We start from the raw sequence: 15,704 nt of genomic DNA on the forward strand, positions 1-15,704 counted from the left end.
GTTGGGTGCTGGTACCACAGACGCCATAAGGAACAAACAGGACACAGAGCCTGGCTCTGCCCCTGAAGCTTTCTCAAATCCCAGTACTTTTCTTCCCCACTGCCACCACCCCTGGCCAGCATCGCCTGCCACCTGGATCCACTGGCCCCTCTGCCACTGTCTGGCCTCACTCTGACATACTCTCCACCCTGTAGCCCCTAGGATCTGGGGGGAAGGCTTTTCATGATCCATGATCTGGCCCTTGCTGGTTTCTCCAGCCTCAACTTGGGACATCCCCACCCCCTACACCCCTCCCTGCTCCCACCACCTGTGAACTGTCCTCATCAGTCCAGACCATCATGCTCTCCTCCACTTCTGGGCCTCGCTTTCACCAGGCTATGCGACTCACTGTCACCAGGCTACTTCCTCCCGGCCCTGTGGGTCTCAGCTAATGCATCACTTCCTCCAGAGAGCCTTCCTTGACTATCCAGGCTGGGATAGGTGCCTCTCCTTGTGCTTCCTTTGCAAGGGTGAAGCTGCAAAAGTCTTCACTTGGATTTCCCTCCAGCCCAAGGTCAGAATGTTTCAACGCACTTTTGGGGCATCTTACACAAAGAAACCCATAGTCAGCATGTCTCTGGGAAGTAAGGCTCCTGGGGAGAGGTGGATGCTGGGCACCCTGGCTGAGACACTCCCAGGAACCAGCCTTTCCACACCCACAACTCAAGTTGGGGTCTGAGCCCAAGGACAGATGACCGTGAGTGAGACCACAGCACTAACCAAATACATGAATGATGGGGAGGAGGTGAGGCTCCGCTTTCCATTATTAGCACTACTTTCACTACTCCTTTCCTATGTACATGTATTAATGAGATTTAAAAATCCCATTTTTAATATTAAAGTAAAATTGGTGCATGGCATTTATTTTTGGGTTGTTTGAAATGCAGTGATGTCACAGAAATTAAATTCATAAATAACAAAGAGATCAGATTAAAAGGGTTTACCAGTATTTTAGTGGCCCGGGTGCATTACAGCGTAAGGTGGAAAATGGCCAAGCCGCGACTCTGGCATTTATCCCCATCTCACAAGCGAAGGGGCTGTTACACAGTCGAGGCTGATGAAAACCCACGGGTGAGAGTTTCAGCAGCCACGCCACGCACTAGTGACTGACTCTGTCCCCAGCACCTGCTGCTGGATAATCACCTTGCCATATTCTGAGAGGAGACGGATCACTGTAGCATATTTATTGCAAAAGTGCTGGCAGTGGAATCCAGAAAAACAGTATCGGGTGAGTTGCAGTTTTTAAATAACACTAAATAAGCATGCCTTTCTGCTCGCCGGGGCTTGTGAGCCCCGTAAGGATTGAGTGCTCAGCCTGAATGATCGTTCTACTCAGGTATCTTCATTTGGTTTTAAACAGACCATACATAGATTAAGGGGTTTTGCTTCATATTAAATGAGAATCTGACTGGCACACGTGAAATACATGTCTAAAAGGAAAAATAAGGAGCCAAGGAAAACTGAAAAGCAAGAGATGAGACCGCAGGGTGGGGATAAGCTGGATTTCGGTGCTACAGAGGAGTTCGGTAGGGGTGTGAGGGAGGGAGGAGCAAGGGGCAGGGCCAGGTAGCGAGGATGGCCCACTGGCCCGGAAAAGAGCACCCGACCACCAAAGAGGCCACAGTCTTCCTGCCTCAGGCCCCATCACCCAAGCACACAACTGAACCCGTCCGCTGTCCCCTCCACTCTATTGCTACTTCATTCTAGAAAGAAACTGCGTACATATTTTAAAAACATGCTCCCTTTCTTTCTGGGCTCTCGCAGAGAAAGGCAGGATGTGGGTTCCTGTTCCTTGGAGTCACATCTGTCCAGCTCCCATAGCCACAAGTGCACCCCATGAAGTGCAGGGAGGCCCAGGCGGCTGAGGCAGGAAGGTGGCAGAGCAGCCTGGGACCACGTTTTGGAAGCACCTGTCAAATGTCTGTGGAATGAGCCAGTGGCGGGCACGGAGAGTCAGACCACCAAGTTGTTATAATCGCACCCATGCGAAAAAAGAGTTTGATCGTGTGCCCTCAATATATGAATAATTCTTTCTAGATTATACATATGGTATGCTGCTTCACTTCTGCTTTACATGATCATGTGCCCTCCTGGGGGGTACTGGTCCCCTTCTTAAAAACGGTAAGGCTAGGGGACAGTGGAATCAACAGCCACAATACCATCACACCCCCTACCCAATGCAACTTTTCTGGGAAGATACCAGAGAAGAGAGGGGAGCTACGCGCACGACACAGTCCCTGGGGCGTTTAGCTCACAATAGGCCAAAACCTGAATTTGCTTGGTGCCCAGCCAGAGGATAGCACGGTAAAAAAACTTGGGCCGGGCTCTCCATAAGGCAGACGCAAGCATAAAAAGTGACAACCGAGGCTGGAGAGCACTCCCCAGAACACTGATGCTGTAAAGCCTGGTGAGAGGAGAGCTCCTGGAAGGTGGCTGCGACCGCCGCCGTGCGTGGGTGTGCGCGTGCGTGGGTGTGCGCGTGCGTGGGTGTGCGCGTGCGCAGTGCGAGCGGGGACGGGATGGCAATGTCTGCAGTGTTTTCACTGCTTCTTTTACATTTCCTTTGCTATCACTGCAATATTTTAATAGCACAGGAAGTCAAGTTTAAGTGAAGAGCGGCAGGTGATTTTACTCGCCAGTTCCCTCTCCTCCGAAACACAGCATCGATTTCCTCCCACGGCTTTCCCAGCTACCAGACGGATGAGTATGTCGGAACCAGCCTGGCTCCGCTAATGGGGCCTTCTGTCTTCCTGCTCACGAGGCTGCCATCATCACTCTCCCCGACAGCTTGGTGCCCTCCTCGGCGCAAGGGCCGCGTGCGCTGTCACCATGGGCGAGGCGGCATTTTTCTCCCGTGTTGGCTTATCAGTTGATGGCCTTGAGCTGTGATAGCATCTGGGAGCCCTTGAGCCCCACTGCGACGGGAGCACCTCTGTGCAAACCGAAAAGCCAGCGGCACTTCTAGGTAAGTTATGGCAAGGGTTCACATGAGAATATTTGTGGGCGTGCCTTCCCTTAATCAAGCTTTGCATTTTCTGGTGAGGGAGTGTTAACTGGAACAACCTTTATGGAGGATAACTCGCCAGCAGCATCAAAATGGAAAGCATGCACTTGATTTAGTAATCCTTTCTCTAAGACTTTACCCTTAGGAAATAATCATACGCTGCCGGGGGGGGGGGGGGGGGCAGTGGAGGAGAAAAAGGAAAAGAAGAAAGGAAAAAAAAAGTGAGAAAAGAAAAAGAAACACCTGTCCCAGTGCTTTTTTGGATATGAGAGGAACACTGCAAGCAACCTGAATGGCTAAAAAATGTTTAATTAAATTATGCTGTATCCAATCAAAGGAGTATTATGCATCATTAAAAATGGTATTATAGTTATTTGAAAAGGTAATGATATTAAAGAACTGTTATTTAAGGTGTGATATTGGTCTTGAATTGATCCTTTTAAAAGAGCTCTTGTTTTTTAGAGATAACACAGTAAAATGTTTGCAAATTGGTTTTGCTTTAAAATAATGGCAGGGAGCAGATTAGTGATTGCCAGTAGCAGAGGGAAGGGGGAATAGGGAGTGAGTGCTTAATAGATATGGGGTTCCTTTGGGGGTGATGAAAATATTCTGGAATTGGAAGTGATTGTTACAGAACATTGTGAATGGCAAAATATCACTAATGGTGAATTTTATGTTATGTGTATTTACCACAGTAAAAAAAATAATGGAGGGACCAGAAGATGGAATGAGATGAAATAAGATTGGCCATAAATTGGTAATTGTTGAAAGGTGAGCTTTAAGAGCATGGGACCATATGTGTACATGTGTATGTATGTATATATATATATACACACGTATGTAACTTATTAGAAAGTTTCCATAATAAAAAGTGATGCCACAGATATACATTTATTGGCACAGCATGTCCACAATATGTTGAATTTAAAGAGCCAATATGGGGAATTTCCCCACTGATGTGAAATTGTATACCTAGATCTAAATGCAAACACATGCATAAAGAAATGTTTTGAATGCTGTTCAATAAAGATGTAACAATGATCAATTCTAAGTTAGTAGAATTGGGGTGATTTTTTCCTGCTTTGGTCCATTTTCCAGTATGGTTTGCACTTTTCTTTTTCCATTTAGTCTTTTTACAAAACAGTAAAGGTTTTTTCTTAAAAGGCAGAGATGTTTAAGAATACTCTTTTCCCCTCCAGCATTCTGACAGAATGGTCCTGGAAAATGGCACATTCCTAACAAAAGCCCCCTGGCTAGCTTGACTCCTGAGGACTTACTCAGTGATAATGCTCTCCACAGTGGCCATCTCCCGATGGAGGACACCTCTGCCACTGAGGACAGCCCCAACAGTCAGCCCTGCAGCTGCTCCTGTACACATTCATCTGGCCTTGCAGCCACCCCATGAGGTCAACTGGGCCAGGACTGGGACTGTCCCTACTTCTGAGATGAGAAAGGGAAAGCCTGGGGACCTGCCCCACGAGGACCCTTCCTGCTCTCAGGAGCCACCCCCTGGGGGGTTAGGACCTGGCTGCTGGGTGCTGGGCCCTCTGTGCTCAGGAGCTGAGATCACTACACACTGATCCTGCACAACTCAGATACCTGCACTGTCACTCACAGCCGCGTCTCCAGCCCCTACATGAGATCATGTGAACATCAGCAGCGAGAGGGATCAACAGAGTGACCAATGCTGGATGGTCCATTGCAAAGGACACAGCTGCTCTCGCTGTGGTCTCTCCAGCTTAGCTGCCCAAAGTCACATGAAATCCCTCCTGACCATTCATGCTCCTGGTAATGCTCTTTGGAAGAACTTGCTCTTCAAATCTGGCTCTGTGAGGACCCCCCAAATTTATCTGAACGACCTAGAGGTTCTGCACCCAAAGTGTATGGACCAAAGGAGTCACAGTGCCTGTGGCCAAAGCACCAGGCACCCACTTCTCACACTCATCCTCTCACTCATTATCTCCCCCTCACTCATTCTCTCCCCCTCCCTCCATCCCTTCCTCCATTCACCCAACAGTCCCTGCACACCAAACATACGGACACAATGTTCCTCCTGCCTCTGGGCACTAAGGGCTGGCACATGGGTACAGCCTCGATCCTTCCCGTGTGAGAAGAGCCCCAGGATGTAGTGGTCCCTAGAGACCACTGTCACCTAACACAGGCAAGTGCCAACCCAGGCCAAGGTCTGGGAAGCCTTCCAGGGCGAGGAGGCAACAAAGCGTAAGCTTTTGGAATCTGATAATTACAAAGGTAAGTGCTATTATGCCTGTTAGTTACAAAGGAAGTAATCAGTAATCAGGATAACTGTCCTGGCAGGAAAATGATGCTTAAAGCATCTTAATGGTAAGAATACATCAAATGTAGACAAGTCACTTTGTCTACTCTTTTTGGTCTAATGACTCTGACCTACTAATCCTCTTATGAAGACTGCCTCCAACACAAACACATCAGAGTATCTGTTTTTCTACTGAAATAAGGGGGCCACCTCTGGGCCGGCTCTTGGGCTTAGCTGGCAGGCAGAGGGTCCTGTGGGAAGAGGCGAGGTCAGAACAAACACTGCCCTCGCTGCAAAAATCCAACTCAGCTTCTCCGAAAGCTGAACATCAATCTGCTCGAATTCTGTGCACATACTCGAACTCTGCTGGTGACCCAGTTACCCTGGACTGCTGCAGCTAGCACTGATTTCTACGAGTCCAGGTCCCTCGGGGGTAAGCCGCTGCCATCTGTATGGGTCACAGGATCACATCTAAATCCAAACTGCCAATGCCTCTTACACAACATAATACCATCACTTCACTAAGTTCCTTTCTGGTGGCTCTTGCCTCTTTGCTAATGTGGATATTTGAGAACCAACTCCAACCCATGCCCCACACTTTACCCTGCAGGCCCCTAGCAAGGCCGAGCCAGGAGAAGGTCTCCATCTTTCCAAATTCCTGTGCTCCGTGCCAGGTCTCGCTTCTCTGAGAAGAGCCAGAAATCCCTCCCAGCTGAGGGCGATAACTTCCCCTTTGGTTTCTTTGGACTCGGAATAAAGCTCAGCCTTCTCTGCTGGAAGCACACACGTGTCTCCCTTTCTCAGGCCCCACACCCCTTTTTCTCGCTCCCTCATATCCTCAAGGTTACCCGGGAGAGTACAGGTTCCTTTAAACAAACCTCAGTCCAAAGCACTGTCAGTTTTTCAGATGTGATCAAAGTACCTTGAATATGTCAAATAAGGAATCCTTGTCTTTTAAAGCTACATCCTGAAATACTGACAAACATTCACAATGACACAGGATTAGGGTGGAGGCGCAGAAACAAGACCAAGGTGGTAACTGGTGACAAGTATGTGCGGGTTCCTGAGACTTCTGTCTGCTTCTTTTTATGTCTTAAATTTTCCATAACAACAAAAGGTTAAAAAAAAAATCCCATCCCCGGGGGTTCTGCAGCATCCTTGAGTCCAACTGTGCTATCTGAGGCTTTTACCTGCACCTCCCTCAACTGACACATGTCCTGAGCAGCAACTCCACACAAGGTGCTGCTGAAGACGCAAAGGAGAAGCAACTGGCCTGCCCGCCTGGGGCCCTTCACGTCCACCAAAGTTAGACAGAAATTACTCAGGGTTTGTATGTGTGTGTGCGTGTGTATGTGTGTGTTGTTTAATCCATTCCAGTCAACGTTTCACTAACTTAACGAGCTCACAAGAGGCCTCATTACACCTTCTGCCCAGATGGGTGGATGGGGCTTCACCTCCTTGAGACCAAGGGATCTGGGGTTTAACAGCTTGAATGAGGCTATGCTTCTCCTTTGTCCTGAGACAAACACACCCCTGTCCCCACACAGCTGCTGGGGACTGAGGATGGAGGAGGTGGCCACAGGAGAAGCCACCACGTCTCAGGACTTGCAGGCATTCTCTGAGGACAAAGGAACAGTACCCTCCAACAAGTCAGTAACCCCGCATTTCGGGAAGCCATTCCATCAAATGGGAAGAACGCTGAGTGGACCAAGGCAAGATCACCATTCCCCCAAGCCATATGCATCCCGGCACAAAGGCAGCTGGTTTTCCAGGAGCTGTTTCCAGAGCCAGAACACACCCTACCCCATGCTCCCAGGGGTTTACTTCCACCTCAGGGACCACAGCCAGTAAGGATAGCAGGAGAGCCTTCCAAGTCCTACCTTTTAGAGGATTTTCATTTTGAACTCATAGGACGGCAGGCTGTCCAGATGTTCTTTAGGGTCAGCCCCTCGGGCTATGAGCCACCCAAGTCCCCCTTCCCCCCCTGCTCAAACGCCAGCCTCAGTTGCTCTGAGGGCAGAATCTGGGTTGCCTGGGATCATTCCAAGTGCCTGGTTGTGATATCAGAATAGGGCTATGACATCAATGTGGGGGGCAGGGCAGCCTGGGGGAGCAGGCCAGGACAGAGGGAGCCCTGAGGGGCTGGATTAGCCCCCCTGGAAGTAAGGCCCGAGACAGAGAGGTGGCAGCTCTGGGTTCACTTCTTAGAGCCTCCTGGAGCCCCCACTGGGAGGTGGACCTGAAGATCTTCTAAAAAAATGGTTCACAAGCACTGAGAGGGATGTTGTAAGCCTGCCGACCTGCTGGCACTTGCTGAGACATGGATTTATGAGCAAAGCAAACTAACCGTCCTTTAGCTCCCCCCTGTGCCCAGTGAAAGGATACTCTATTTTCTGACTGAGAGGCTCAACTTCAGACCCCACCCACCCAGTGAGTCAGGAGCAGAGCCCCCATGTGGGCTAAGCATCAAGGCCCCCAGGATGCAGCTGTTAAATTAAACACAAGGAGATAAAATATAAGATGCCCTTTACATCTGAATTACAATGAACAAAGTTCAGTATATGTCCAAATGGCTGCATGAAACACAAGTATACTAAAACATTGTTGTGTATTTGAAGTTCAAATTAAACTGGGTAACCTGTATTTTTATTTGCTAAGTCTGGCGATCCGAACCGAGGGAGATCTTTTTTTAATGCAGGTGGCCCCCACCACCGCCCCCAGCCCTCAAGTGTTGCTTTCATTCACTCAGACTTATTGGGGCAGGGGGACCTGGGAACTTGTATTATTTTAAAGCTGCCCAGGTGACTCTTATCAATAACTACAGCTGACTTTTCTTGAGCATTTGCCAAGCCATGTGCACAGTTCGTTTCATGCATTGTCTGAGTCCTCAGAGCACCTCCAAGGGGTGGTTCTATTACGAAGCCCATTCTTTAGAGGACGGAATGAGGCAACAGACAGCAAGCCCCTTGTCCAAGGTCACACAGATACTCAGGGAGCCATGGTTTGAACCCAGGCAGGCTGGCTCCCACTGACTTAGAAATCTCTGAATTAGAAGGACACTGGGATGCACATAATTGAAGCTTCCAGCGGAATGAGAAGCGGGGAATTGGAGGCTCCGGGAGCCCGTGCTCACACTAACTGTTACACTACCGCAGGCTAAGCCAGGTGGCAGAGAGCAAGCATCTGGCCCAGGCAGGGGGCAGCTCAGGGAGGGTTTCCAGAATGGCCTCTCCTTGAAGGGCAAGCAGACCTAAGGGGAAGCAGAAGGTGGAAAGGGCGTGGGTGTAAGGAAGAGAGTTTGCAGGCAAGAGGGTCAGCATGCAGCTGGCAGGGCAGCAAGACGGTGTGCCAATGAGGAGAGGGGAAGCTGGGCAGGTCTGGAGGGCAGAGGAGAGACAAAGCAGAGGCAGAAGTCAAAACTGCAGTTCATACAGCCTGTAAGAGAGAGGACTTCTGTTCGTTCACTTCTAGGTCTCCCAAGTCCAGGCTGGAAAATACTGGAAAGGAAAAAAACTGAACTCACCATCTGTTCTGTGTTCCTTCAAGCTCTGGCCTTCCCCAATCTGCCTATGGTTAGTTAACTTTCAGGGTGCTTAGACAGCAGCTCCACGCATCCTGTCCAGGTTTTCCAGCTGCACAGAGTGAAGCACTCTTACTTTATCCTACCCAGCCTGGAATCGCCCTGTATTTTAGAAGACCTACTCAGGCTGCTGGAGAGTCTACTGGAAGACTCTCGAGTCCAGACTCCAGGTCAGGCGGCCGAACCAAGGTGGAGGCCACGCAGATGGAGGGCGGCAGGCAGATGCAAAACTGCTCACGGGCAGTGCTCACAGGCTGTTGTGACGACAGAACGTGAGAGGTGAAGGAAGGCAAGGTCAAGGTTGACACGCAGGTTCACCCCTTGGCCAACTGCCAGGTTTGGAAAGTGACCTAAGACCCTGAAGAAGGCAGTGGGCAGTGGGTCAGGGGAAGAAGCCAGGACAGAGAAGAGGACAGCAGTGGGACCAGGTCCCTAGGGAAGAGGAAGGCAGTGGTCCCCAGGGTTGGGCACTACTTCAAAGAGGAGAAACATCTTCACTGGAGTCCCACAGGGGCCGATGCAGGGAGACCAGTAAGTCTGATGGCAGAGAGCTGAGGTGGTCCAGGCTATGAACTTCTTTTTCTCCGGAAGAGCAAGGAGGAGGGGAGGAGGCAAGATCCTTTGCTGGGTGGTGGGAGGCAGTGGTGAAGATACACAGAGTGATGTGGACTTTAAGAACCACTGAGGGATGGGAGAGGAAGCTGGCAGGGGGCCGTCACCAGGGAGCAGGCATTGATAAAGGCCCAGCAGAAGCCCTGGGTTTGAGGGGGTGCTGGTCCGTCCGGCTAGGAGGGGTTGCCCCAGGACTTGGCTGTGTGACTCAGCAAAGGGCCCAACCACCCCTGCCTGAGGGCAGAGTGCGTGGAACTGAAGGGTCTTCAAAAGAGCAGCTGCCTCACTGCCAATAACTGAGTGGCCACCATGCTCTAGTCACCGTGCTAAGCAGTCTGTAACTGATTTAATTGATTCCCTCTTGACAACCCTAAGAAGCCTTTATCACTGGACACACTTTAGGGTGAGGAAACAGAGTGGACAAGTGACTTTGCCCCCGTGACTCAGCTAATAAGCGGCACAGCCAGATTCAAGCACAGGCCAGTCTGGCTCGCGGCACAGCCAGATTCAAGCACAGGCCAGTCTGGCTCCTGGCTGCCCCGCTGTTAAGTGGAGGACACGTGGGTGTGATGGAAGCTGGACAACCCAGAAGGGACTGAGGGATGGACACAGAGCCAGGCCAAGCAAGGAGAGATAAGAAAGAAGGCAGCTGCTGGAGGAGCCAGAGAGGTCAAGAGGGGCCCTGGGAGGGGGGCTGCTGTGGTGGAAAAGGGCCAGCCTCTGACTCTCAGATCACTGTAGGGTCCAGAGGTGGCTCTGGGCGGTGTGGGGAGGACAGGGCCTGGTGAGGTTGGGCTCATGGAGCCAGATGTCCTTTGTCAAGGTGCAGCTAACAATGTAAGGGTCTGCCAATCAGGGGACAAGGCCTGAAGTTTAAGGACAAGCTCTGTGGCCAAGGGCCCCAGGGGACTTGAGGGCTGAGATGGGTGGAGGGCAAGCCCAGCAGGGGCACCAAGATGCCAAGATTTGGATGAACGAATGGCACAGAGAATTGAAGGCTGGAGGTGGGCACAGCCCTGCGTCTTGGTCCTTCCCCTTCTCATGGGGTTGGGAGGGTGGGGGACTGCCTAGATGGAAGGTCATTCTCCGCTGCGTTCTCTCAGAAGTACCAGATTCTCATGACCCCACAGGCACCTTAAAAAGGCAGGTAAGTGAGCAAAGGCACAGACACTAGCCAGCCCTACCACAGGATGCCAGGAGGGCCTCAATCCAGCCACCAGGTGGCAGCTGCAGACACCAGATAAAGCTTTCCACTGACAAAGGACTTCAGAAGCTACTTAGATGGCAAATCATTCAGCCCTGGGGTTGCTGGACTCATCAGAACATCAGAAAACTCCACGTCCTTCTGTCACCCAGACCCACCGCTGAGAGCAGAAGGATCCCTCCCTTACTCCCCTCCCCGGGAGAGAAGGTGCCTTCAGAGCACGAGCTCTCCCTTCTCCAAGCCTTGATCAATGAATAAAGCTCCCGCTCGGCTATCCAGAACCAGGTTTTATTTGACTGGCATTTGCGACTGCAGACAAAGGACTCATCGAGGGGTCACTGACCCACTGGGGATCCATAACACTCCCTCACACGGATTCTTTTAATAACACATGAGAAAAGGCTTGTGAATCTGAGAATGAGAAAGGCTGTCTTGAAAGGCTGGTGAGCGCTGCTGTGTTTGCATTTACTGGGTTTAGTTTGGTCTTCTTTATCTAGTTCTTCAAGGTGTAAGGCTTGATTACTGACTTGATGTTTCCCTTCTTTTGAAACATATTTTTTACAGCAATAAACTTCCCTCTGAGCACTGCTTTTGCTGCATCCCATAAATTCTGGTGTTGTATTTTCATTTTCATTAATCTCAAAGTATTTTCTAATTTCTGCTGTGATTTCACCGTTGAATCAGTGGTCATTTGAGTGTTAATTTTTACATACATGTGAATTTTCCAGTGTTTCTTCTGTTATTGATTTCTAGCTTCATTCCACTGTGGTCAGGAAAGACATTTTGAATGATCTCAGTCTTTTAAAATTTACTGAAACTTGTTTTTTGGCCTAAAATACAGTCTATCCTGGAGAATGTTCCATAGCACTTGAGAAGAATGTGTCTGTCGCTGGGCAGAGTATTCTGATATGTCTGTTAAGTCTAGCTGGTTTACAGTACCCAAGAGTTGTAAGCAGTCTGGTTATATGATCAAATTCCCATTTTTAAAGATATCGTTCTGCCTGCTGTTTGGAGAACTGGCTGCAGGAAGGAGGACAGGAAGGAGGCTTTTGCAGACACCCAGCTAAGCGGATGGCACCTGGATTACCGGGTGGCAGAAAAGCTGGAGAGTAAGAGATGATTTCAAGAGGTAAGTGGAGTATGAAGTAGACTTCCTGCCAGATGAGAGGTGGTCCACAGTCTCGGAAGGGACAGACAGGCCAAAGGATGACCTACAGGGGTCTGCGTCCTTGACCCAGCTGGTTGCCATTAGCCAGACTCAAGGAGAACCACACCAGGCAGTCTTCCCCTAGTTATGGGTACCCGAGGCTGACTCCAAGTGAAAAGTTACAAACCACAACTCTCCAACATCCGCCTGAGAACTGTGGGAGGAGGGCGTTGCCTTGCAGAGAAGCCACCACAAGTGTTATTTTTAAAGAAATAATCAGGTGGCCCCAACCTTTCTATAAAAGCACAGTATCAGCTTGAAGCTTCCTCCTTCACATACATTAGTTTATTTGTGCTTCAAAACACCAAAAGGAGAGGAATCTGACCATTTCTCACCAACACACAGAATGTACTACCTTGAATTGAACCTCAATGTCTGTCCCATGTCCTTACCCAGAAGGCTGACCCTTTGGGAACACAAGACATGTGCTGCACCTCCAGCCTCTGCCCATGCCTAAGGGATGTGAAATGAAGGCAGGTCAGCCTGAGGCTGCTCTCTCCAGGGTCCCAACCTTTCCCAGAGAAAGCCCACGCTAGCCATCCCTAGCGCTGTCCAGTTGAGTTAAAAAGTACTTCCATGCCAGCCTTAAAAGAAACCCTGCCTGCTGCTTGTCCCAGGAAAATTGATCCAGAATGATGAATCCAGTAAGTGCTACCTGCTACATTATTTTCAGGACGTTCCTAAAAATGAGTTTATTTATTTGCTTACTTATTTTACTTAGGAGAAGCTAGTAAGAAGCAGCTAGTTCTTTCATGACCAGCAATGCTCCTGCACTTGACCAATGGGACTGTCCTGAGTCCAGCCACACCACTGGCCACATCACTTGCCACAGTAGCTTTCCACAGGCATCCAAACTAAGACCACAGGTCCTGCTGGGAATCTCGGTGCAGCCAAGACCTGAGATGCCCCCAAATACCCTCCTTCACTGGGAAGTGGAGTGGTACTCTGGGGACCCCTGGGAAAGCTTGTCATCACTGCTGACATACCCAAGCCACACGAGTGCTGACCCCAAGGAAGTCATCACAGGGGGACCCATGCTCCAAATGGGAGAGACTAAAAGAGAAGGTTCGACTGATACTCAGTGACCTTCAACGTGCACTGAGAAGCTAGCGCTGGGGGAGAGACCCCAATGCAGGCGACTGACATCACCAGCTCCTTTGTGCAAGAGCTCCTTCCACAGGGCTCTCTGTCTCCCAAACCAGCCTAGGAGATAATCCTGGAGACCAGGGGCTGTAACTTCCCTCCCCTGGAGCCCTGCCTGCCTAAAAACAACCACACAAGTCTGTGTAAACACACACCTTTTGTTTATAACTTTCAAAAGATTGTAGCTTCCCAGTGCCCCCTCCCTGTGTGTGGACACAGTTTTCAACCATCAGAAACATCTGCTGTCACTCTGGGTGGGCAAAGCTCTGGGGAGGTCAGCATTCTCATACCTGGCCGCAGGCATCTAATGGTGTGACCCCTGTGGAAGGCAACTGCACAATGTCTCTGAATTACAAATGCAGGGTCCCACTGACCTAGCAACACCACTTCCTGGGATACACACTTCATTTAATACTTGTACACACATGAAATGAAATGCCAGGTCACTTACCGCAGCACAGCCACTCATAGCAAATTAAAGAAACAACCTAAATGTCCATCACAGGCTACAGGCTATGTAAACTAGAGTACAACCATACAAGGAAGTACTGTACTACTGTAGAAACAAGGCGGAAGCTTTTTACGTACTTATAGGAAAAAAAAACCCAAGATACATTATTGCTAAATGGAAAAAAAAAAAAGCAAGGTGGAAGACAGCATTTATTTTAAAGTAAGTACCTACTTGAATACATATGCAAAGACACAAGAAGCTCTGGTTGCCTAGGGGTGGGAGAACGAGGTGGGCAGCGAGGGCATAAGAGTCAAGGGCAGGCTTTGCTGCGTATGTTTTTGAAACCATTGGTTCATGAATCTTATAAAGACATTACATATTAAAAAATAAACAAATTAAAGTAAAAAATAAAATGTCTTGCTCAGGACTTCTGAGCTGACCTTCCACCTTGGCAAAGGCAGCAGCTCTGGTTAAACAGTTTTTAACCTGCAAAATGGACCTCAGAAAAAGTCTAGCCTGAGGTACAGGGGTACCACCCCGGTCTCCACCCCAACTGCTGCTGCTGCAGCTGACCCACTGCAGCCTCTGAAGGTTCTGCTGAAGCCCAGGAATCAGATTTGTGTGAAGAAGGGTGCACACAGCCCAGCCCACCACAAACAGTTCCATCCCAAGAACTGCCAGCCACCCCTACACCCCCGCCGACCACCCAACGTCCTACTGCTGAGGTCGCACAGGGCTGAGTGGAAGAGTGAGCACACACTCCGACCTCCTGGGGTTGGTCTGGACTCACCTGGGTCTACTGGTCACCACTTCCCCCAAACGCTTTCAATCCCTACTCTCTCCAGACCCACAACCCTGCAGGTCCACCCACCACGTCGAGCACTTGCTACCTGAGTGGCTGCTCATCATGCGGATGGCCTTGGCCTTGGCCAGCTCCAGGGCAGTGATCCACTGCTGCCGCTCCACCTCCGAGCCGGCCTTGAGGTGGTAGGTCTTGGCCCCGCTGGTCAGCACAATACCGCAAGAGTCCTCCGTGTCAAAGTGCGCGGTGGACAGGTTGATGGTGCCACGGCAGGTGTGGGCCATTTCACCCTGATTTCTGTAGGATGCAAGAGAAGCGATGGGGTGAGGCTCCCAAACTCAGTAGTTCTGGACTGAGAAAAACCTCAAGGACTGAAAATAATCTCAGGCCCTTGGAGCTGGCAGAGGCCCTGGAGTCAGCACGGGGAGATAATACCTATCAGGACTGACCGGTAGAGGCTTGGCTGCACTCAGCGGGGAGAGTGGTAGAGGGAGGAGGGTCAGTGTTGGTGCCCCACGTGGGGCACAACAGCTGTGGTCTGAGCCTCTGCAGACACCGGGAACTGGAATGGGTGGTTGCTGGGGTCCTGCTAGACAGCGCAGACCTCTGACTCCATCCCAGACTCTTTCCACAAAGTCTCAGAAACACAGAGTTGGAACAGGGTGGGAACCTGCCACTCAAACTGAGATTAGAGAGCCAGAACCCCAGGGGGAGGACTTGGAGGTACCCCTGCCAGGAGTAACCTGGGAACCCAGACCCACAGAGCAAGGATGCCACTGAGACAGGAAGGAAGGGGGCAGGGCACAGCCATGAAAAGAATGACCCAGCAGTTAGCACCAAGGTGGCAGAAAAGTCAACTCCCAATAGACCTGGAGGCCCAAGATGGCTGGAGATTCGACCTCCAGGGGAACTTGAACTTCATTACACACCTTGGAGTGTCCTGGCCTGGTGAATGACACACCCACAGGCGCCATGACAGATTCAAGGCTAACCATGAAAGGTCAAAAAGAGGGTGAAGGCCCAATTCCTGGGAATCCCCACCCCTTCCCCAAAGTAGTTGGAATGATTCTCCTACTCTTCAGCATATGAAATTACCAAGCCCAGATGACCCTTGAACAAGGTGCATAAGTGGGTGGTGGAGGCTGGGGGGTGGAGATGGAAACCAGGCCACTCTGTGAAATCAGGTGCGAAATAAAACTCGTATTTTATGGCAAGACAAAAAACATTAAACATAAAAAATTCATCTCTGCCTTTTGGCTTCCTCTCTCCCCTCACCGTGCACTGTGTTTCTGCATTATGCACCAACCAAACCTCCCCCGTCAGCAGGAATACCTGGTCAACCATAAAGAGCAACATTCTTCTAGCATCAACTCCTTAAAAGATAACA

At 50.1% G+C, this 15,704-nt stretch overlaps 1 protein-coding gene across 3 annotated transcripts in view; it reads right to left on the reverse strand.

Moving 5' to 3' along the window:
- The window catches only part of OSBP2 (oxysterol binding protein 2), a 102,064-nt gene that overhangs the window by 73,255 nt on the left and 13,105 nt on the right, over nt 1–15,704 (reverse strand). For all 3 annotated transcript variants that reach the window (XM_031443086.2, XM_064481073.1, XM_064481072.1), the window contains exon 2: nt 14,406–14,614. In XM_031443086.2, the coding sequence (XP_031298946.1) occupies nt 14,406–14,601 (196 nt within the window). In that variant the 5' untranslated portion in view covers nt 14,602–14,614. The remainder of the gene's footprint in view (nt 1–14,405; nt 14,615–15,704) is intronic.

Source organism: Camelus dromedarius, chromosome 31 (genome assembly GCF_036321535.1).
Source record: "Camelus dromedarius isolate mCamDro1 chromosome 31, mCamDro1.pat, whole genome shotgun sequence".
Taxonomy (NCBI): domain Eukaryota; kingdom Metazoa; phylum Chordata; class Mammalia; order Artiodactyla; family Camelidae; genus Camelus; species Camelus dromedarius.